The sequence below is a fragment of the Danio rerio genome, chromosome 10 (genome assembly GCF_049306965.1).
Source record: "Danio rerio strain Tuebingen ecotype United States chromosome 10, GRCz12tu, whole genome shotgun sequence".
NCBI lineage: Eukaryota > Metazoa > Chordata > Actinopteri > Cypriniformes > Danionidae > Danio > Danio rerio.
In genome coordinates this window covers 45,715,271-45,738,650 of record NC_133185.1, presented here as the reverse complement: position 1 = coordinate 45,738,650, position 23,380 = coordinate 45,715,271, and the positions used below count along the sequence as shown (strand labels likewise).

At 36.4% G+C, this 23,380-nt stretch overlaps 4 protein-coding genes across 4 annotated transcripts; all 4 read left to right on the top strand.

The window, feature by feature from the left end:
- The first annotated feature begins 424 nt into the window (after positions 1–424).
- On the top strand, positions 425–6,895 carry LOC110438877 (trace amine-associated receptor 13c-like). Its single transcript, XM_073914573.1, has 2 exons — positions 425–461; positions 1,494–6,895. The coding sequence occupies exons 1-2, from the start codon at positions 425–427 to the stop codon at positions 2,534–2,536; spliced, it is 1,080 nt and encodes a 359-aa protein (XP_073770674.1). The 3' UTR covers positions 2,537–6,895.
- Positions 2,581–6,895, top strand: LOC100149676 (trace amine-associated receptor 13c). Its single transcript, XM_021479455.2, has 2 exons — positions 2,581–2,625; positions 5,737–6,895. Exons 1-2 carry the CDS (start codon positions 2,581–2,583, stop codon positions 6,745–6,747), a joined length of 1,056 nt encoding a protein of 351 aa, XP_021335130.2. The 3' UTR covers positions 6,748–6,895.
- Positions 6,896–14,168: 7,273 nt separating this feature from the next.
- Positions 14,169–18,241, top strand: LOC141376456 (trace amine-associated receptor 13c-like). Its single transcript, XM_073915201.1, has one exon. The coding sequence runs from the start codon at positions 14,274–14,276 to the stop codon at positions 15,267–15,269; it is 996 nt and encodes a 331-aa protein (XP_073771302.1). The 5' UTR covers positions 14,169–14,273; the 3' UTR covers positions 15,270–18,241.
- Positions 18,242–20,263: 2,022 nt separating this feature from the next.
- On the top strand, positions 20,264–21,478 carry LOC141376454 (trace amine-associated receptor 13c-like). Its single transcript, XM_073915193.1, has one exon. The coding sequence runs from the start codon at positions 20,348–20,350 to the stop codon at positions 21,398–21,400; it is 1,053 nt and encodes a 350-aa protein (XP_073771294.1). The 5' UTR covers positions 20,264–20,347; the 3' UTR covers positions 21,401–21,478.
- Positions 21,479–23,380: the final 1,902 nt, after the last annotated feature.

Below are 23,380 nucleotides of genomic sequence, written 5' to 3'. Positions count from 1 at the left end.
TCTAAATCCTTTAATCATATCATTCCCTTACTGAGATTGAGGTAAATAATTAATTAACATCTGATGTAGGGTAATTTCATGGAGTGATCTAACTAGTAGACACCTGTTTAATTATTTAAAGTTCATGTGAAGAGTTGATGTCGACATGAGAAAAGTAGCAATCATTTCAATGATTTATGGGCTGTTTCATTTGGTGTCAGAGTGCGCCTCAGTCTCTGCCTCAGCTGCATTAGATAAACAGCACAGTGACAGACATTAATTAAGCAGATCTCATGTAATGTTTGTAAGAAATATTACAGTAAGAACTTTCCCAATGATTATTTGATGTATTTGTTGTGGAGTTATATCAATGAGTCACAAAATGTCATTAAAATGTTCACGCACATACACACACCTACACACATACACACAGCGGACACAGTGCATGATTGCACTGACATGCAGCTGTGTTGATAAAGATGGTAAAATCACTTAAAATAAGCATTATAAGCATTTTAATCTTGTAAAACTCACTCTAGAACACATTTAATGGTGACTGATGATCACAGAGAGCTGAACAGATCTTTTAACCCCAGTTGCTTTGCACACAGTCTTGTGGATATGATTATAGGTTTTACTATAGAGACATGTTAATAAGTGGCTGTAAATCAATTTGGTGGGCGGGGAAACTGCACTCCTACATAATGTTGCAGTCGGCCTAAAATGGGATAGGTTTGGATCCTATTTTAAAATCAGGAAATTAAAAAAAAGAGAGACATATTGTCTTTATATCACTCCAATATGACAGTGGACACACTATAACTGCACACAGTTCTGTCCAAACAGCTTACAAAAGATACTTTTTTTTTATCATAGATGCTCTTTAAAGTCAACCGGTTAAACCCCTATACAACCTCTTTTCCATGTAATATTGCTCTCTGGCTGTGGAGTACTTTTAGTACTGAGAGCCATGTGACCCTGAGAAAGTATGCATGATAACTGCAGCTTTTGATTAATCACATTGGAATTTAAACTTAAATAATCTCTCAGCCCTTGAATTTATCACACTATGAAATACACCACTTACAATTCCCGCTGATATCCAAACTCAAACCTCTGATCTTTGGGTCACAAACCCATCTCCCTGATCTTTAGGCCACAACTGCTCTCTGAGAGAAGTGAACCAACGGCAATTTAGCACCAGAGCCGCACAAATAAAAGATTTTCAGCAGCTGATTGAAGCAGTGCCCAACACACCAGAGGTCAATTCAGTTCTACCTGTGCCTTGCTTTCATGTGGAAATACAAAACAATAATACAAAAACTAAACTCATTTTTGACTTTACTTTTGAGCAGCAGTAAAAAACGCAAACCTAAACTCAAGAAATTTACTAAATTGTACAGTTAATGTTCAACAAACAGACAAGGAGGAAAAAGCAAACATTTTGATAGATTACATCAGAGTGGGCGGTAAATGGGTTGGTCAGTCTGATCCAGACTCTGTATAAACGAAAGGACAGAAAGGAGAGCAGAACAAACTCCTAACAGGAGGAGACTCACTCATGGCCTATGAGACAGAGGATCAAGAGACTCAATACTGCTTTCCTGACATCAACTCATCATGTGTCAAGGAGAGTCACTCAAGTTATGGATATATCATATTTTTGTTTGTGTCATTGCTGTCAGCATGGACTGTGTTTCTGAACCTGCTGGTGATCATCTCCATCTCTCACTTCAAGAAGCTTCACACTCCAACCAACATGATTATTCTCTCTCTGGCTGTGACTGATCTGCTTGTTGGACTCATCATGCCTATAGAGGCCATCAGACTGACTGAGAAGTGTTGGTACTTTGGAGACAGTTTCTGTGGACTCTATTTATTATTCGTGTCATTACTTCTTGCAACTTCTCTTAGTAATTTGGTTTTAATTGCTGTTGATCGTTATGTGGCTGTGTGTCACCCTTTACTGTACCCACAAAAAATAACGATGACAAAAACGTTAATGAGTATCTGTCTGAGCTGGGTTTGCTTCTCAGCTTACTGCACTGCCCTTGTAATTAATAATGGACATTTTGACACTGCACACAGAACTGATGTGTGTTATGGACAGTGTTTATTCATGATGAGTTTTAGTTGGATAGTAGCTGATCTGTTTATGACTTTTATTTTCCCTTGTATGCTGATCATAATGTTATATTTGAGGATTTTCTATGTAGTCCATCAGCAAGTGAAGGTTATAAACTCTCTGATGAAGGGTGGTAAATGTGTAACGGAGGGTTCAGTGAAGAGGAAATCTGAATTTAAAGCTGCTCTGACTTTAGGAATTATTGTGTCAGTTTATATGCTTTGCTATATTCCATATTGTATCTGCTCTCTAACTGTAATCTCCTCCACAGCTATAAATGTTTTAATATGGGCTATCCATGCTAACTCAGGTCTGAATCCTCTGGTTTATGCTTTGTTTTACCCCTGGTTTAAAAAGACAGTTAAACTCATTTTGACCCTAAAAATATTTCAGCGGGCATCCTCTCTGATCAATATTTTTACACAGCATTAATAATAGTTACTTGCAAAGCCATCAATTTTATGATTTTTACGAACATGCTTGAAGCTCAGATCAAAGAGTTAAGTAACTCCTGTGCTGCTGTAAATTAAAAGTAAAGATACATGACTGATAACTAAAGTAAACAGTCAATCAATTAAACTGTATAGCACAAATTTAATGTGTTTATAGATTGTGTATCAAAGGTTATGTGGCTTTTATGCTTGATATTTCTCTAGGCCATACGGTGATATTTAGAATTTCTGTATCTGCCAGAAAAAAACAAAAATCTTTATATGCAAGTGACGATATTGTTGATATCAAAACCTACCTGCTCAGTGATAATGACGTGATAAAAACGTGTACTGCCCATTACATTACAAAACACAGGAGAGGGCAAATTCTTCAGCAGGATAGCACTCCTTCTTACACTTCAGCCTTCACCACAAAGTTCCTACAAGCAAAGAAGGTCAAGGTGCTCCAGAATTGGTCAGCCCAGTCACCAGACATGAACCGTATTGAGCATGTCAGGGGTAAGATGGAGTAGGAGGCATTGAAGATGAATCCAAAGAATCTTGATAAACTGGGAGTCCTGCAAGAAAACTTTCTTTGCCATTCCAAATGACTTTATTAATAAGTGATTTGAGTCAATGCAGAGATGTATGGATGCAGTCCTCCAAGCTTATGATGGAGTCAGACACAATATTCATTCTGTTTCCACTGCGGCATGACTTTATATTCTAAACTGGACATTATCTCTGTTCAGTGACAAGACTTTTGTCTAAGCAAAGTCAGACCTTACTGTCCGAATGATAAAAATCAAGGCATGATCATATTTTATTTTGTTCAAAAGAGACCTTTGCTTTTCAAATAAGCCACTTTGATACCAAATGATCAACTAGAAGTTATGTTATTTTTTATCATTATTTTTTGGTTCATAAAACTTTAATAGGCGACCAGACTTTTGTCAGGTGTGTATATACACATCCTGTTTGACAGCTCATAACACGTTGCAAAAAATGCAACCTTATCAATGACAACTTTTAGTGCAAAACAAATATATAAGTCATTACATTGGGCACTGCACATTCTACTAAGAATATAACAATAATATTTTTAGTACAGAGGTATTGCATATTTTTGTCAGTGTATAGAACACAGATTCATGGCAAGTTTTTTCACATTTACATAAATATGAGTAAATAAATTATTTAATTCTATATGAGGAAGTCAATAATATTATTAAGGTATTTTAAATGTTCCTTTCAGATTCTCATTTTACATGTGACAGTACTTTGATTGTTGTCATTGTATTGTCACGCTATCCAATGGTTCTTCTTGAGTTTCATGTAATTTTGCACGTTTAATTTTTTAATTTTTCAACTGCAATTCAGCAGTTTGACTTTAATGTGTCTTCACTTTGCAGATCATGTGAAGAGTTGATGATGATATGAGAAAAATAACAATCATTTCAATGATCCGAGGGCAGTTTCATTCGATGAACCAACCTTTGTGTTTGAGGCTGTCATCTTGTTCAGGTCAAAAATCATGTGATCTGTGCAGTGCGACTAGTCAACATCAATCAAAAAGAATCATGGCAGAGCATTAAAAGGCACCTAATTTACCCTTTTTTTAATTTAATATAAATCTTGTGTGTCTCTAGAATGTGTGTGTAAAGTTTCAGCTTAAAACACCAATCATAATATGTATTTTACCTTTCAGAATATTGAATTTTCTGCTTTGAGCACTATGTAGCTGTTTTTGTTGCCTGTGCCTTTAACGCTAGTTCTCCCTGCCCACCGTTCCCACATGCATGTCAGAGTGTGCCTCAATCTCCGCCTCGGCTGCATCTGATAAACAGCACAGTGACAGACATGAATTAAGCAGATCTCATGTAACGTTTGTGAGAAATACTACAGTAAGAACTTTCCTAATCTTTATTTGATGTATTTGTTATGGAGTTGCAACGATGATGTCGTTACAATGTTCACGCGCACACACAGCTGGCACACTTACACAGTTTACACGTTTAACTGTGCACTGCATATTGACAGTATGAACGTTAGTATCCACTACTATATGGATATCTGTTAATATAATGTACAAAATAAATCTGATTTAACGTTCACAAACCTTGACTGAAGTGTTTGCTTTTATAATTGTACTGACATGTGGCTGTGGTGATGAAGTAAAGACAGTAAAATCGCTGTAATTCATTACAAACATTTATTGTTTTAAACTTGTAAAACTCAGTCTTGATCAGATTTGATGATGATTGTTGATCACAGAGAGCTGAACAGATCTTTTAATCTCAGTTGGTTTGTGTGCGCCCTGTCTTGTGGATATGATTATATGCGTTACTACGGAGACATGTTAATATGCTGTCAATGCAGCTGTCAATCAATTCGGTGGGCGGGGAAACCACACTCCTGCATCACGTTGAAGGTGAGCCTCAAAATGGGAGTTATTTGGATCCTATTTTAACATCAGGAAATAAAAAAAGACGTCTTTTTATCACTCCAATATGACAGTGGACACACTATACCAACACACAGTTCTGTCCAAACAGCTTACAAAAGATAACTTTCAGCAAATTAAGATAATACTGCTCTCAGGCCTTGGACTACTTTTAGTACTGTTCACAGAGCCGTGTTACCCTGAGATAGTATGTATGATTATTGCAGCTTTTGATTAATCACATTTGCAACTTAACTTTAATATACCTCCTAGCCCTGAAATTCACCACACTACAATACACCACCTATAATTCCTGCTGGTATCAAAACTTACATTTCTGATCTTTGGATCATAAACCAATTTCACTGATATTTAGGCCACAACTGCTCTCTGGGAGAAGTGAACCAACGGCAATTTAGCGCCAGAGCTACACGAATAAAAGATTTTCAGCAGCTGATTGAAGCAGTGACCACCACACCAGAGGTCAATTCAGTTCTACCTGTGCCTTGCTTTCATGTGGAAATACAAAACAATAATACAAAAGCTAAACTCATTTTTTACTTTACTTTTGAGCAGCAGTAGAAAACGCTAACCTAAACTCAAGAAATTTACTGAATTGTACAGTTAATGTTAAACAAAAAGGCAAGGAGGAAAAAGCAAACATTACATCAGAGTGGGCGGTAAATGGGTTGTTCAGTCTGATCCAGACACTGTATAAATGAAAGGACAGAAAGGAGAGCAGAACAAACTCCTAACAGGAGGAGACTCACTCATGGCCTATGAGACAGAGGATCATGGAGACTCAATACTGCTTTCCTGACATCAACTCATCATGTGTCAAAGAGAGACGCTCAAGTTATGGATATATCATATATTTGTTTGCATCATTGCTGTCAGCATGGACTGTGTTTCTGAACCTGCTGGTGATCATCTCCATCTCTCACTTCAAGAAGCTTCACACTCCAACCAACATGATTATTCTCTCTCTGGCTGTGACTGATCTGCTTGTTGGACTCATCATGCCTATAGAGGCCATGAGACTGATTGAGAAGTGTTGGTACTTTGGAGACACTTTCTGTGGACTCTATTTATTATTCGTGTCATTACTTCTTGCATCATCTCTTAATAATTTACTTTTAATTGCTGTTGATCGTTATGTGGCTGTGTGTCACCCTTTACTGTACCCACAAAAAATAACGATGACAAAAACGTTAATAAGCATCTGTCTGAGCTTGGTTTGCTTCTCAGCTTACTGCACTGCCCTTGTAATTAATAATGGACATTTTGACTCTTCACACAGAACAGATGTGTGTTATGGACAGTGTTTAGTCATGATGCGTTTTAGTTGGATACTCACTGATCTAATCATGTCTTTTATTTTCCCTTGTATGGTGATCATAATGTTATATTTAAGGATTTTCCGTGTAGTTCATCAGCAAGTGAAGGTTATAAACTCTCTGATGAAGGGTGGCAAATGTGTAACGGAGGGTTCAGTGAAGAGGAAATCTGAACTAAAAGCTGCTTTGACTTTAGGAATCATTGTCTCTGTTTATCTGCTTTGCTATATTCCATATTGTATCTGCTCTCTAACTGTAAACTCTTCCACAACTCTAAATGTTTTGATGTGGACATTGCATGCAAACTCAGGTCTGAATCCTCTCGTTTATGCTTTATTTTACCCCTGGTTTAAAAAGACAGCTAAACTCATTTTGACCCTTAAAATATTTCAGCCAGCATCCTCTCTGGTTAATATTTTTACAGAACATTAATTATAATCACTTGCAAGTCTTTTGCGGATTAGGACAGATATGAAACTTTACTTTCTATTTGTAATTTTCACTACTTGCGTTTTATAGCATATGGTAATGTATAAAAATGTATGAAAAAGAAGTTTAATGATGGACTGCTGCAAATACAAAAGTAAAGATATGTAACTCACAGAAGTACACATTAATATCTTTGTGAATTGGATATAGGGGGTTTATGTGGTACCTTGTTTTGCACTTAATAAAATGTTAGTATTCCTAACTGACACAAAAACTGTGGGTTTGCAAGCAGAAAACATTGCTACCTGTTTATTTATAATGAGATTTACACTTGATCTTTCTGCACCCCAAGAACTAATGATTTTAAATGAAGTGTTAAAATGATAATGTACAACCACCTGTAAATTCATGAGTTTAATTCTCCCCATGGCCACTTCAGACCTGCATCACGTCCCTTCAGAAATATGTAGTTTTTTGATCTTGTTAAGTTTTGTGATGAGCTGTCTGCCTGAGAGTGGTGCGAGCAGAATGAGGTTAGTGATAATAAGCATCAATCATGTATCTCAGCAGAAGAGTTGCAGAAGGAAAAAAGGAGAGCTTATGACAGTGAAGCATGAGAGGACAAGGCCTCAGACCCTTTATGATGTTGTTGTTTATGCAGCAGCTGCCTATGAAGAGCTGATTCTTGCTCTCATTATGTTCTTCGTATTTTTCTTTGCTTATTTTGAGATTACACATTGTTTCTGTTAATCATTCAGTTGTTCCAGTCTCAATAACTAAATATGAACTTAATGCTGTTTAAATTGTTTTAATTTCAAAACAGAAAAAAATTGAGAATAACATTGGTTCATTTGTGGTTGCACCAATATGTTACTAACTAAGATGTGTTTAACTGATAAACTGCACATAGACAGAGCCTAAAAGACAAAAAACAACATAAACAGTTGGAATTAGATTTTACTTGAAAGATGTTGATTATTTCTCATTGACAAATGATATGCATACACAGGGCTTAACATTAACTTTTTTTGACCACCAGCCAGTGTGGCTAGTAGTTTTCCAACATTACTAGCCACTCACCATTTTCACTAGACATGATTTTGTTGTTGGGAAAACATGTTTAAATGTATAAATATGATTTTGACATGCTAAAATTACTTGATTAAGATTTTGTGGAATGTCTACATGCCTCTTAATTCATTTTACTTTTTGTGTATGTTGTGTATGAGCTTGCTCAGTGAGCATGAGCACATGGGTCATGGTTTCATAGTGTTGTATTACAATTAGTTTTTATTTCACATCACTTTTCAGAGCTCAAAGGATTTACCAGATTTATCTCTGACCAGACTAAATATAAATAAATAAATAATTATTTCTTAGTCACAAATTTTAAATAATGTGTGAAAACAAGCAAACTACAGCTGTATACTATACATTTTTGATTTAACAAAACATTAGTTAAAAAAAAAAAAAAACAGTTGACACCAGTTAACCACACATAATGGGAAGTTAATATCCTATATCCTGTTTAAATAATGCATGAACGTTTTTTTTTTTTTAGTCTATTTGAAAGAGAATTGATCACACCAGTTGCATTTCTAGGCACGGTTGTTTCAAGCAAGCAAGCGGGAGCGCTCACGTTTTAAACAGTCGCGCGCATCATATCAGTTGTTGCCGCGAGTGATTATCCTCTCAATCGGTATTCAACCGGCTTTGTTTTGCCTGCACAAACAAAATCATATTTGTCTCGATTCTAAGATCGCATTTGCACAAATATTGGTCCATCGTTATTGTCAAACCCTGCTTTTAAGAAAACTTTAATTCAAAAAGAATTTTCAACTAGCCAAAGTGGCTAGTGGAGGTGGCTGTCTGACCCGCCTCAGCTAAAATCTACCCACATTTGGCGAGTTGACAGGTGTTAATGTAAAGCCCTGTACATAAATCATACATGAGCATGACCACACATTATCTCAGTACAAGCTGCAAAACTAAAATGGAAGTGCATTAAGATTGTAGTTCTCAGAAAGCTGGTTACTGTTTTTCGTTTTGGACCTAGGGATGTCAATTTCCATGATCAATCATCATTTAAATTAACGATGAATCAATTGAATAATTGTGAACCATAATAGAGAAAACTCATGCCAACACGAGGAGAACTCCACACAGAAATGGCAACTGACCCATCCAGGGCTCGAACCAGCGACCTTGCTGTGAGGTGACAGGGCAAACCACTGAGCCACTGCGTCACCCTACACCATCATTGAACGATTAAATGTAATTACTAATATACAACACGTAATGAATGATAATTACTTGCAAAGCTGTCACTAATACAGGCAGAAATAACAGTCTTAAATTTCTATTAGTAATTTTCACCACTCATGATATGGTCCACATAGTAAAGTATAAACATACATAAAGAGATGCTTAAGTAACTTATGATTTACTGCTGCAAATACAAAAAGAGAGATATGTGACTGACAGCAATATGTAGTGCACATTAATATCTGTGTGAATAGCTTATAGGGGTTTATGTGGTTTACCTTGGGTTGTATTTATAGTTTCTGTCATATAATTATATTTTACAAAAACTGAGCTTGCACGCAACGAACATTGCTGCCTGTTTGTTTTTGATGAAACTGGCACTTGCACTTTCTGTATCCCAAGAATAAAAGATGAAGTGTTGAAATAAAACTCTACCACCACGCATAAGTGTAACTCTTCCCATGGCAACTCCAGACCTGCTTATCAGTGCTTTACGATATGTCAAAATTATGAAGCTTTTTGATTGAGTACGTTGTTGTGATAAGTTGAGTGAATGATCAGAATGAGGTTAGTGGTGTGAGTGATAATGAGCATCATCTGTGGAGCACACCTGTCTCTAGCCCAATAGAATAGCTCCAGAAGGAGAAAAAAAGGAGAGCTGACAACAGTGAAGAACGAGAGGACCAGGCCTCAAACACTATGATGCTGTTCTGCTTATAATTATGCAGCAGCTGTCTGTGAACTGTCTCATTATGTTTTTTTTTTTTTTTTGTATTTTTTCTTTGTTTATTTTAAAATTACATTTAGTTTCTGTTGATTATTCAGTTGTTCCAGTCTCATCAACCCCCAGGGGTCAAAGACTGCGTATATGCTTTTTGACAAGCTTTCACCTCTTAAAGCTGAATTGAACTTAAATTGCACTTTTAGTTTTGATCGTACAGATAAGATCAATAAATCAATCGAATCTGTTAAGTGTTTAGTTTTTATTGTGTACACTCACAATGACAACAATCATTTGCAAAACATTAGCAAAACAAGGATAAAAAACAGTGTAGACATTAGCCCCTTTCACACAGTGATACAGGTAAATATCCGGAAAATTTCCGGAACGACTTTACCGGTATATTCAAAAAAGCGCTGTTCACACAGGCGAGGACGTTACGGAAATTTTCCAGAAAAGAGCATTCACACATCCATTCCAAAATACCGGTAAATTCTAACATCATTCACCACAAATGAGCTTTAAACGGCTGCGCTTGTATTTGTAAACATTTGACTAAATTACAAACTCTGTGGATGATCAATATTGTGAACAACTTTCTCAGGATCACTTTCGCATGTCGAGATGTTCATAATATGTGCATGTGATGGCGCTCACAGGCTGTTTCACAGGCACACGAACGTAAACAAACAACGGCTTATCATAAGCATCTCATCGATGATTATTTACACAGTTGGCATTAAGAAGAACATATAAACGTGATCTGACTAACTTCTAGCAGCTAAATGTGTCTGGAAAAATATTCAAAGGCTTTTATCCTCACAAACCGTTCGGACGTAAATGCGTCTGACTGTTGTGATTGGCTAAAGCAGACGTGTCACGTCAGCACGTTCTAGACGTGCACGCGCTTATTACAGGAATCTTCCTTCTGCATTCACACAGCGCAGCATTCCGGCAAATTGCCGGTAATGTTACAACTTTTCTCTCCGGAAAATAGCCAGAACGAATTTACCGGTATTTTCAAAAAGGACCTGTTCACACATACAACCTTTCCGGAAAATTGCCGGCAATTTTCCGGAAAGGTCTGTATGTGTGAAAGGGGCTATTCTGTCTTTTCTCTCTCCGTGAACTGTTTTTAGAAACGCGTCAGCAAAATGCGCTGAAACTCACAGAAAACAAAACACACAGACATAAGACATATATCTATAGAAAGCTTGAAGTGTCGACTTTTAAATGTAACTAGAGCATGTTGAAAACAAATTTTGTTTGATAAAGTAATCACTATGAAACCAATGCTATGTTTAGTTTCTCAGTCTGAGCTCGTTAGAGTTAATGCTACCACGCCCACGAGGCTTTGATATTACAAATAGCCTGCATGACACGCAGGCTAGATGTAGACTGTGTCAGGGAAAAAAAGTCATTAAAATGAACTGATATATATATATATATATATATATATATATATATAAAGAGATATATCTAAAGAGATATATCTAAAGAAAACCTGATATGTCTACTTTTGCATTATCCAATTCAAGTCGAAAACAAAAAATCTCTTCATGTAATCCGTATAAAAGTAAGGACTGGTAAACAAAGCAAGTCTCATGTAATAATACTAAAAGACAGAAAGTATTACTTAACAAACTGCATTGTAATTAAGTCATGAACTTTTTTAAATTTCACAATAATATTACTGAAATTAATATAAAAAACTCAGTAAAAATACATTTTCATTCATTTACTTTCTTTTCGGTTTAGTCCCTTTGGTAAACAACCTAGCAGAATGAACCGACAACTTATCCAGCACATGTTTTACGCTGCTGATGCAATTCCAGCTGCAACCGATCTCTCGGAAACATCCATACACACTCATTCACACCCATACACTACGAACAATTTAGCCTACCCAATTCACCTATACCATATGTTTTTGGACTTATGGTAGAAACCGGAGCACCCGGAGGAAACCCATGCGAACGTGGGAAAAACATGCACAGTCCACACAGAAACACCAACTGACCCAGCCGAGGCTCAAATCAGCAACTTTCTTGGTGTGAGGCGACAACACTGCCTACTGCACCACCACATTGCCTAAACATAAATTTACAAAAGTAAATAATAGACTTAATGATGGGCTGAAAATCTGCTGAAGTAAGCGCATTTCTGCGCATGCAGATTGTGCGTTGGCCTATTTATGGGTTATTAAACTATTAGAATTACCATATCTTATCCACAAGCTAGAGAAGATAAAAAATAGCATTGAATGATTACATTAAAAAAACAACATGGACACCAGAATCATATACCATTTTCCCCATCACTTCACTCTGGTCACTGTAAATAAGTCAGTTTTGTGTTGTGTTATTCAACTTTTATATTATCCTTCTCGCTGCAGTATGCATGCCTATTGAATGAGACCCATTGTTCCTTTTATATCAGTGTAAACTTGACATACTTATCATCAGTCAAAAACAACAAGCAAAAAATTATAAATCAAATCCTAACTTTAGACCGCTGCTGTAAGACTTCACATTGGTTAAATTTGATAGTGAAAACAATATACCGAAAAGCGCTCTGTGATTTTTCAAGTTCATCACAGATGTATTCAAGTCCTAGAAAATGTTTTCTACCACAAAACAAAATCTGATATGTCCAGGTGTAAATAATAAATAATAATTGTCAAGCATTAAGCTGAACTCTTTCTATCTGAGGCAGTATTGCATCACTTTAGTGTGTGTGTGTGTGTGTGTGTGTGTGTGTTCACAGTATTTCACACATTTAATGAATGATTTAGTGGAGGATCATCTCTTACAATATCAATAACACAGAGAATAAATCAAAACAATTATAATTGGTCCTTAGAGTTGTTTCATCATTGATGTTTTCACTGATCAGTAAGAGTAAACAAAGACAGACCAACCCATGTGACTGCCTGGAGAGAGGCCTACTGTTCCGACACTGCCATTCTACAAGCCTATAGTACAAAATTACATCAAATTATATCTATTTTCCTATTTTATATCAATACTGAAAAAAAAAATCATACTCTAATGTGATTTGACTTGATTACTGTTTTGTAATGAACTTATGGGAAAATTAAATTTCAGTTTTAACATATGCAATCCAGATGAATTCAGAGTAAAGCAGTATGAACATATAAGTTATTTTCATTTTGTGTTAGAGAACATTTTTAGACTTCCATGACAACAGTTCTGATTTGTTTGTTTTGTTTTTAAAGGGATTATAACAAACTCACCTCTTCCCAATCTTATATTAAAGGTGCAGTAGGTGCATTGTCTGTAAAAACATTTTTTGTTGTGCTGGTTGAAAGTCTCTTCATAGTCCAGTAATTAAAGTAAACGATCTAAATGTGTTTATATGTATTTTTATATTCTGGATAAGGCATAAAACTAAAAAATGTTCACTCAGTTAAATATTGTTGGGCCGACATCTTCCATAATTCAGATAAGTAGCTCAAACTGTCAACAAATGCAGATTTGGGCTTTTGTTCATCTCTGTTCATAAAGATCCACCATTCTCTGTTCCATGCACACGAGACAATCACAGATGCGGTGAAATCAAATGCTGAATTGAAACTGTTTAAACTCCTAAATCAAAAATGGAATTAGTTTTGCACGCTGGAAGAAGGACGACACCATGGCTGAAGTATTTTTTTAGACAGGTAATGTTCTGTTTTAAAACTATTTTAAATTGAATTAAAGAATTATGTATAAAATCCTTTATATAGATATTTAAAACCTTTACATTTAGATTGTTACATTTTTCATATTGATTTTGACATTCACAGTGCATTGACAATGCTTTCCATACACAATTTTATATTTTACTTCACAGCACAAGAATTCTTGTAGTAAAATTCATAATTTATAAATATATATTATTTGTAATACAACTATGTCCTTTAATTTAAGCAGTCAGATATTTGAATTGTGCCTTTTTTTACCTGCTCAAAGAAAACAAAACTCAAGTACATGCACAGAAGACAATGTTAGCATTTATAGCAAATAAATAAATGTAAATACTTTCCTGCTTGCTTGCCCACATATTTAACCTTTACAACAATAATTTGATTGGTAAAATGCTTGTGTGATAAAGTGAACACAAATAAAAAGTAATCACACATTTTACCATCCCTCTTCAGAAAAAAATGACCTCAGGTCACACTTGCTTGAAACAACAACACAACAAGGAAAACTTTACACTCTTTACTGTACAGTGCTGTTATATTCAGAAAATAACCATCACTTAAACATTGAGTATTTGTCTAAAACCTTGAGCTGAATTGGGGTTTCAGCTTATAGCACTGCCCTTGCAATTAATTGTGGGTATTTTAACATTGGACACAGACCAGACATGTGTTATGGCTGCAAGATTTGACGGCATATCAAACCTAATGTTTAAGAAAGATGGAGAGAAACCAAATGAATGCATTACATCAGAGTGGGTGGTCAATGGGCTGGTTGGTCTAATCCAGACACTGTATAAATGATAGGACAGAAAGGAGTGCGGAGGAGACTCACTCATGGCCTATGAGACAGAGGATCAGGAGACTCAATACTGCTTTCCTGACATCAACTCATCATGTGTTAAAGGACGACACTCAAGTCATGGATATATTGCATATTTGCTTGTGTCATTGCTGTCAGCATGGACTGTGTTTCTGAATCTGCTGGTGATCATCTCCATCTCTCACTTCAAGAAGCTTCACACTCCAACCAACATGATTATTCTCTCTCTGGCTGTAAATGATCTGTTTATTGGACTCATCATGCCTATAGAGGCAGTCAGACTGATTGAGACGTGTTGGTACTTTGGAGACACTTTCTGTAACCTCTATTTAATTTTTATTGTAATACTTCTCTCAGCATCTCTTAGTAATTTAGTTTTAATTGCTGTTGATCGTTATGTGGCTGTGTGTCACCCTCTACTGTACCCACAGAAAATAACCATCACTAAAACATTTATGTGTATCTGTATGTGCTGGGTTTGCTTTTCAGCTTACTGCACTGCCCTTGTAATCAATAATAGTTATTTTGACCCTTCACACAGAACAGGTGTGTGTTATGGACAGTGTTTAGTCCTGATGAGTTTTAGTTGGACAGTCACTGATCTGTTTGTGGGTTTTATTTTCCCTTGTGCGCTGATAATAACATTATATTTGAGGATTTTCTATGTCGTTCATCTGCAAGTGAAGGTTATAAACTCTCTGATGAAGGGTGGTAAAAGTGTAACTGAGAATTTGTTAAAGAGGAAGTCTGAGAGTAAAGCTGCTCTGACTTTAGGATTCATTGTGACTGTTTATCTGCTTTGCTGGATTCCTTTCTATATCTGTTCTCTTACTGTATACTCTTCCACAGCTATGAATGTTTTAATATGGGCTGTACATTCTAACTCAGGTCTGAATCCTCTGGTTTATGCTTTATTTTACCCCTGGTTTAAAAAGACAGGGAAACTCATTTTAACTCTGAAAATATTTCAGCCGGCATCCTCTTTTATAGTTGTGCACAACATTAATTAGACTTATTAGCAGTCACTAAAAACACACACACACACAATACATGTTTGATATTAGTTACTTATGTACTGCTCTGATAGAAAATAAAAATATGTGACTGATAGCTGATAGACTTTGAACTATGTATCTAATCTTTATTTGTGCTTAATATTTATACATGCTATATGCAGTATAGTATATGTAATATTCTACGAAAATAACACAAAAACTGTTTGCTGTTCTGTTTATATTTGGGCAGCACCTGTTGAGGAAGAGTTACTGCTAGCTTTCATTGTGTTATTATTTATTCATTTATGTAATGTAGGTTATGTATATCAATAATTCCTGCCTCTACTGAAATATGTACACATATTATTATCAAATATGTTAAATATTAACATGTATTTAACTTATTTAAATAAAATAAAATGATTTAGGCTTTTGATATTTATTGTAAATGTCATCCAGAGTGGGTGGCACGGTGGCTCAGTGGTTAGCACCATTACCTCACAGCAAGAAGGTCGCTGGTCCAAATACATGACCTATATAGGTGAATTGGGTAACCAAAATTGGCTGTGGTGTATGAGTGTGAATTTGAGAATATAGTTAGTATTTTCCAGTACTGGGTTGCAGCTAGAAGGGCATCCACTGTGTAAAACATATGCTGAAATAGTTAGTGGTTCAGTCTGCTTAAGTGTGACCTCTGATAAATAAGAGACTAAGGTGACCGAAAATGAATGAATAAATGAATCATCCAGAATAAAAAAAGAAAAACTAATACACTTTTACAATGACTCACCGTCTCAGAGAATGAGGTTCAGCTTGAGGATTATTAAGATTTGTGCTTTACAATCGCAACATCAGTAAAAATCAGACCCTTCTGTTACAAAATGCAGCAAACTTACTTTTAAGTTCTTGTCATTTCAAGCCTAGACTACTCTATCAGCAGACCTTCAATCCAGCAATAATAAACCTGATTCAGAACACTGCTTTATGTTTGCTTTATGTATCAGTCGACATCAACATTTATCATTAAAATGTCCCCAAATGTTATGAATTGTCTATTTATTAAAACAATAAAATAGTTTTCTCTTTTTTGTTTTTTACAAATGATAATTTCTAGCCAAATTGGTTAATATTTACCACATATTTACGCTTTATAGCAAGAATTTGTGTGATGAACTGTAGTGCTGCTGCAATTCATCGATTTAACCGACTCAACGTTGATAATTACTCAACATCAATATTTTAACTGACTTACAATGTTGTATTACTTAATCCTATTAAATTTCATTTTTATACTTTGAATAAAATATCCACAAATACACCCGTGCCATTAGTATGAGCAATGAACATCACATCACTCAATGTTGTCTCAGTCGCCTGACTTGCCTCAGAAATGCTATTGATGTATAATAACACAGCAACAAAATGCATGATGCATAAGCGCCAGAAATCATGCTATGTGTGTCTGTGAGAGCTGCACGTAAGAGCGAAGCTCATTAATATTCACAACCGATCCAAATATGGTCAATATGAACCTTATGATTCTAGGAGATTTTTATGGTGTTATAAATGAGCTTATAAACTGTTTCTGGAGGATTTTTAAAATAATATCTAATCCTTATACATACTATGTAGATTTCAGAAAACATTCACTCCTTCATTATCCTTCAGCTTAGTCCCTAATTTTTCTTCTTTGGCTTAGGCAGTCGCACTTTTTCCCTCTCCATCCCATATCTCTCCTTGTTAGCTCCTCGTCTTCGTCTTACTCTATCTCTGAGGCTCTCCGTGCCCTGCTTTGAAAATGAATAGGGAATTATGGATTTGAACAACTGGTCTCTGAATGCGATTGATACCATCTTCTTGGCAAGAAGTTTGGGCTCGGGACAGCCCACTTGTCCTGCGGTGACGTTTGCAGCTGGATACGTGGTAGAAGTGGCGTGTACTGTGCCTTGCAGCTCTGTCTCTGGAGGATATTGAAGATATTTACCTATTCGGAACTTTGATAACAGGGTTTCTGCTGATGGGCTTATGCGAGGCCCTGGGGTATGAAATCGGTCAGTGCTGCTCAAAACCCCACCAGGCTGGCCGGCTTGATTGAAATGCTGATGGGCAGGCTTGCTACTAATCATACTATGGTCCTAGATCGCAAATTGGAAAACATCGGGAGGAAATTAGCGGCTTTGCAAAAAGATTTGGCCAGATCTGGAGACAAGTGGTGGACACTAAATATCTGTGAAATTGGCAGATATTGACCTAAAGTGGAAGTATTTTCCTACTCTTTTGCCTCCCTGTTTTCTTTTCTCCTACCAGACGGCCTCGACTGGCGAAAAACAACTTCTCCCGTATAGCAAGATAAGAAGACGCTCTGAAATTCCTGCTCTCTGTCAAGAACACCTGTTGGACTCTACAGGCTTACACACACACATACACAACTACAGATCACTTCCAACAATCACTCCCTATCCCCTCATCCAATGCTTTTATGCGCTTTCACCCACTGGAGGAGGTAGGCGAATCTGCAACCAGCACGCCCATGGCTGCAGGACCAGATGGCTGCCCACCCTCATCGTACTATATCCACACCCCCTGTTCCCATCCCCTGTGGCAATGTTGTGTCTTGTTTGTGTGTTTTTGTGCTTAATTGCTGGGACTCTTTTTTTTTTTTTGTCTTCCTGGTCCCACATTGCTCTAATTCAAGGGCAAGGTGAGAGGGAGTTTATTTTTTTGCCTCCCTTTCCTGAAATGTATCTTATTTCCTTTTCTAAATGCTACCGCCTGTGACCTGTCTTCCCCTGAAACTCGTGATGTTTGTGAACGGTCAGGGGAATTCCATTTCACTATACGAAAGTGTATGTGACAAATAAAGGCCTGATTTTATTTTATTTAATTTATTAGAGGTTGCTAAAGTGTAATGTACCGCCAACTACTCTGACATGTTTTATGCAGACGATGCCATTTCAGCTACAACACAGCACTTGGAAAGACCTATACACTCTCTCATTCTCATTCACACACACACACACACACACACACACACACACACACACACACACACACACACACACACACGCACACACACACACACACACACATACATAACAGCCAATTTAGTTATTCAATTCACCTATATTGCATGTCTTGGTGGACTGTGGAGCAAACCCACACATACACAGAGAGAATTTGCAAAGTCTAATAAAGTGAAGAAATCTTGCATCTTAGGCATGCTCGTGTCTGGATCCACACGTATCGCTTTAACAGCCAAGTGGAAAAGAAAAGGTACCCCACAAAACACGGCAGCAGTTCAAATGTCAAAGTAAAAGAGAGAAGCAGAAATGGATTTTTAGAGCATTTCTTCGTAATAGTGAAATAGTGCCTTCTTCAGTGTCAATGAAAGACGTTCCAGCAAACTCACAAGCAGTGAATTGTGCACAGTTATCTATTTTTTAGATAGTAGGAGGAGCATTTTATTTACTCACCCTCGCCTCCTTCGCCTTAGTATTCTACTGCGACATCGCACATATAGGAGATAAATGTACGTAATAACCGGTTATGATCTATTACTGAACCGAGATCGAATTATCCCCATCTGCATCGTGGTGCACTGAAGAAACAATTCATTTTGCCACCCCCACATTTACGCATGCTCCTACAAATCTAAATGTGAATAATTTCCATTTCCTTTTGTTCCCATTTAGACAAGTCTTCAGTTTTTAGTGATCCCCATACTTTACACCCATTTATTGCAATTGACTTAAAAGCTATGTTTCCATCCAAAAATGCGAATGAACTTTATGCCCAAAACTGGATTATCGCATAAAAGACGTGCGGATAAAGCAGTGTTTCCATCCAACGAGTCAACAAAATAGTCACTTCCTGAAATCTGGCGCCAAATATCAACAGTTAAAACTGAATTTGCTGCAGTAAGAGAAGCTGCTTCAATCTTTTTCTCATCTAATAAATGACTCGCGCCTCAGAAGGCAATCCTGACATGTAGTGAATGCACGGTGGTGTTTTTAAGGTGTCAGAGGCGGAGCACAGACGGTCTTGATTCTGGACGTCAATAATAATATAATAGCACTAATACTTAAATGGTAAGGCGTTTTAGAATGACCAAAACAACATTTCAGATGTTTTAAAATGTGCTCAGCCTGATGGTTTGTCCATTCACACACATTTTTCTAACCACATGATCTCTTACAACAATATCACATGACCTTTCTTAATGCGCATGCTGGAGTTTGTGCGGTAAAAATGTTTCCATCGTAGTTTGTGCTCATCTTTTCTTACCGAATAAAAAGTTTATGCTACGCAGTTATGCGCAAATGATTTTTATGCTCATTTTCAAAATTTATGCACATGATGATGTTTCCAGCAACCATCTTTTTATGCATATATCCAAAATGAGCATAAAAATAGGTGGATGGAAACAGCTATTGATAGCTTTTTTTTAGCCAGGTCCAAACAAGAATTGCAAAAGGAACAAGAACTGTATTTGTTTATAATTGAAAATACTATTTGTGCTTCTTGCTTTTAGCTCACTTACAGCCTGATTAAAGTTTCTGGTTTTTGCTTATTTTAAGACCCATGTTATGGGTGTGTTGGAGACTTGCTCATTTATTTTCATTACACCTGGAACTGTTTTGAAAGATTATTATTTTAGCTTTTGTATGTTGATTAGACCATGTTTGGCTGAAAGACCAATGTCAAGGAGCTGCTGAAGTCCTTCAGTAGTTTTAGACGGATTGGCTAAAACCTTATCAAAGAGAACACATTCTTTGGTTATTTAATTTATATAGGTTTTAATTGAATTTTTGCTCAAAAGATAACCCTGTCTGACTCCACGCTTCTAGTTTGTCTCCTATTTTTACAGCACCTTTAATGAACATTAAACTGAAGGTCTGCTCAGGTTTTTTATTACATCACTGTGAACGAATGGCTATTTTAACAGTAGACACAGACCAGACATGTGTTATGGCTGCAAGATTTGACGGCATATCAAACTTAATGTGTATAAAAGATGGAAAAAAACAAAATGAATGCATTACATCAGAGTGGGCGGTAGGTGGGCTGGTCAGTCTGATCCAGACACTGTATAAATGAAAAGACAGAAAGGAGAACAGAACAAACTCCTAACAGGAGGAGACTCACTCATGGCCTACGAGACAGAGGATCAGGAGACTCAATACTGCTTTCCTGACATCAACTCATCATGTGTCAAGGGGAGAAGCGCAAGTCATGGATATATCATCATCTATGTGTTTGTGTCATTGTTGTCAGCATGGACTGTGTTTCTGAACCTGCTGGTGATCATCTCCATCTCTCACTTCAAGAAGCTTCACACTCCAACCAACATGATTATTCTCTCTCTGTCTGTGGCTGATCTGCTTGTTGGATTCATCATGCCTGTAGAGGCCATCAGACTGACAGAGACATGTTGGTACTTTGGAGACACTTTCTGTTCACTCTATTTATTATATATTGCGGTACTTCTTTCTGCATCTCTTAGTAATTTTGTTTTAATTGCTCTTGATCGATATGTGGCTGTGTGTCACCCTTTACTGTACCCACAAAAAATAACCATCACTAAAACATTAATGAGTATCTGTCTGAGCTGGGCTTGCTTCTCAGCATATAACATTACCTTTGTTATTTATAATGGATATTTTGACACTTTATACAAAACAGATGTGTGTTATGGACAGTGTTCATTCATTATGAGCTTTCATTGGATAGTCACTGATCTGTTCATGTCTTTTATTTTTCCCTGTTTTCTGATCATCACTTTATATTTGAGGATTTTCTATGTCGTTCATCAGCAAGTGAAGGTTATAAACTCTCTGATGAAGGCTGGTAAATGTGTAACGGAGGGTTCAGTGAAGAGGAAATCTGAGAGTAAAGCTGCTCTGACTTTAGGAATCATTGTGTCTGTGTATCTGCTTTGCTGGATTCCATACTATATCTGTACATTAACTGTAAGCTCCTCCACAATTATAAATGTTTTGACATGGGTTGTCTATGCTAACTCAGGTCTGAATCCTCTGGTTTATGCTTTATTTTACCCCTCGTTTAAGAAGACATTTAAACACATTTTAACTCTGAAAATACTTCATTCTGCATCCTCTCTTATAAATATCTTTACAGAAAGTTAATTGTAATAATGTCATAATGTACTAAGTAATGTGCCAAGTCCTAAAAAAAGTCATAATGTACAACCCGCCATTCTGGTATCATTCACAACTTCTGGCAGTGGAAACAATTACATACTGTACTGTACCAAATCGTACCGCTCAGTGGAAATGAACTGTTAAAGTAGTGTGGGGTAGCTGTAGCTGAAGTGGAGCACTCTGAAATAAAAGCAGCATATTAAATTTGGATGCTTTTCATGGACCTTTTACTTTGCCAGTTAGAGAGACACTTGCATTGAAGACAGGTGAATTCTTACAAGTACAGATGTGCTGATAAGACCTGGGCCTATAGGTTAAAATGTGTATACATCAGGAATCTGCAATGTTGTCATACAGCGGGGGAAGATCTAACCTGCTGATTGGTCAGTTTGAATGTCACAAATGTTGGTTTTGGTCACATGTTCAAAAGAAAGGTGTTAGAACATTCTAATTGTTGCTTTCTCTCTCTCTCTCTCTCTCTCTCTCTCTCTCTCTCTCTCTCTCTCTCTCTCTCTCTCTCTCTCTCTCTCTCATCTGGCTTCCTCAGGCCCTTTCTCTGGGCTCTGTCTATTCTCTGGTCTCCTTTCACATTATGCAGTCTAAAATGTATGCCACATTTCCATTTATTCTCCCTACTATAAGCTAACCTTAACATGAGCAGGTTAGCTGTCTAAGCTGTCAAGTTAGCTTGACTAGTCACAATGTGCTGTTAATTTGCAGAGGACGAAGAGAATTCAAATCATGTTGTTAACCAGTAATAAATGTAATACTATCAAAGTCAAAGTCAGCTTTGTCGTCAATTTAACCACATGTACTGGACATAGAGAGAATCGAAACTACGTTACTCTCAGACCCTAGGTGCCTAACATAGAATATTAATACAAAAAGTACACTTTTAAGAAGAATTTACAATAAATACAATTATACATAAAATTTGATCTAAAAATATACGTAAAATGTAGTCTAAAGAATTAAAAAGAATGAAAATGTGTAAACAATACAATACAATGACATTAAGGGCATATGGCAGTGAGTGCAAACCAGAGTTGTGCAAATATAAAAGAGTATATAGTAAAAAAAGGCTTGTAAACATGATAATTATGATAAAGTGACAGTGTCATAATATGTAGGGAGTATAAACTTGTATAGACAACCTTAATTTTTTTTATCTGTTTGTTTCTTTTATTTATTTATGTATTTAATGTAATATACAGTGTGAAACAATCTGACAATGTCAATATAGGACCTGAGACAGGTCAAACATGGAGTTATTTGTAATATTTACCAAAAACAAAGCATCCACCCCTTCTCCTTACCAATGAGCAGACTGTGTGTTTTTCTTGCAAGCCCAAGAAATATGAACCTAAATAAAGTGAGTTGGCCTCAAAACAGGCAAAGAAAGACAAGCTTACTATAAGCCAGACTTTCTATCCTAATTCATAGACAGACATGTCTACAAATTAACCAACACATTCGCACAACATTATTTGTATCACTATTGTGTTTGTAAAACTGTTTTTAGGCTCATTTATTACTCCATAAGTACCCCTAAAATCAGAAGCGCCAAATATTGACCATATTTGTAAGGGTTGTGAATATTAATGAGCTTTACTCCGATGTGCAGCTCCGTGCTCTCGCTCACTCTGCCACACACACACACACACACACAGCATGATCTACTTTGAAATAAACACGTATATATTCATATTTCATTTTACAAAAAAAAACAAGCAAATAATATTTTACCTTTAAATGGTGGGGGTTTATTTTTGCTTGGAGTGAATTAGTTATCTAAAATAAGTCACCAAAGTATACTGTTTTTGCATCTGCCACCATGATTAGGTCTGATTGGATATTTAGCAAAAAAGCGTCCCTCACTCATATTCTCGTCTCATAATGTCAGTATATTTTTATTATAGTTGTCGTCATCATCACTTAATTTTTATTTCGCTTTCATCCGTAGAA

Bases quoted from the DNA above. Each gene is read 5' to 3' on its own strand.
- LOC110438877 (XM_073914573.1), top strand. From the start codon at position 425: ATGATTGCACTGACATGCAGCTGTGTTGATAAAGATG. The intron at 462-1,493 runs GTAAAATCACTT...TATAAACGAAAG, and splicing joins CAGCTGTGTTGATAAAGATG to GACAGAAAGGAGAGCAGAAC.
- LOC100149676 (XM_021479455.2), top strand. From the start codon at position 2,581: ATGCTTGAAGCTCAGATCAAAGAGTTAAGTAACTCCTGTGCTGCT. The intron at 2,626-5,736 runs GTAAATTAAAAG...AACTCCTAACAG, and splicing joins TAAGTAACTCCTGTGCTGCT to GAGGAGACTCACTCATGGCC.
- LOC141376456 (XM_073915201.1), top strand. From the start codon at position 14,274: ATGGCCTATGAGACAGAGGATCAGGAGACTCAATACTGCTTTCCTGAC.
- LOC141376454 (XM_073915193.1), top strand. From the start codon at position 20,348: ATGAAAAGACAGAAAGGAGAACAGAACAAACTCCTAACAGGAGGAGAC.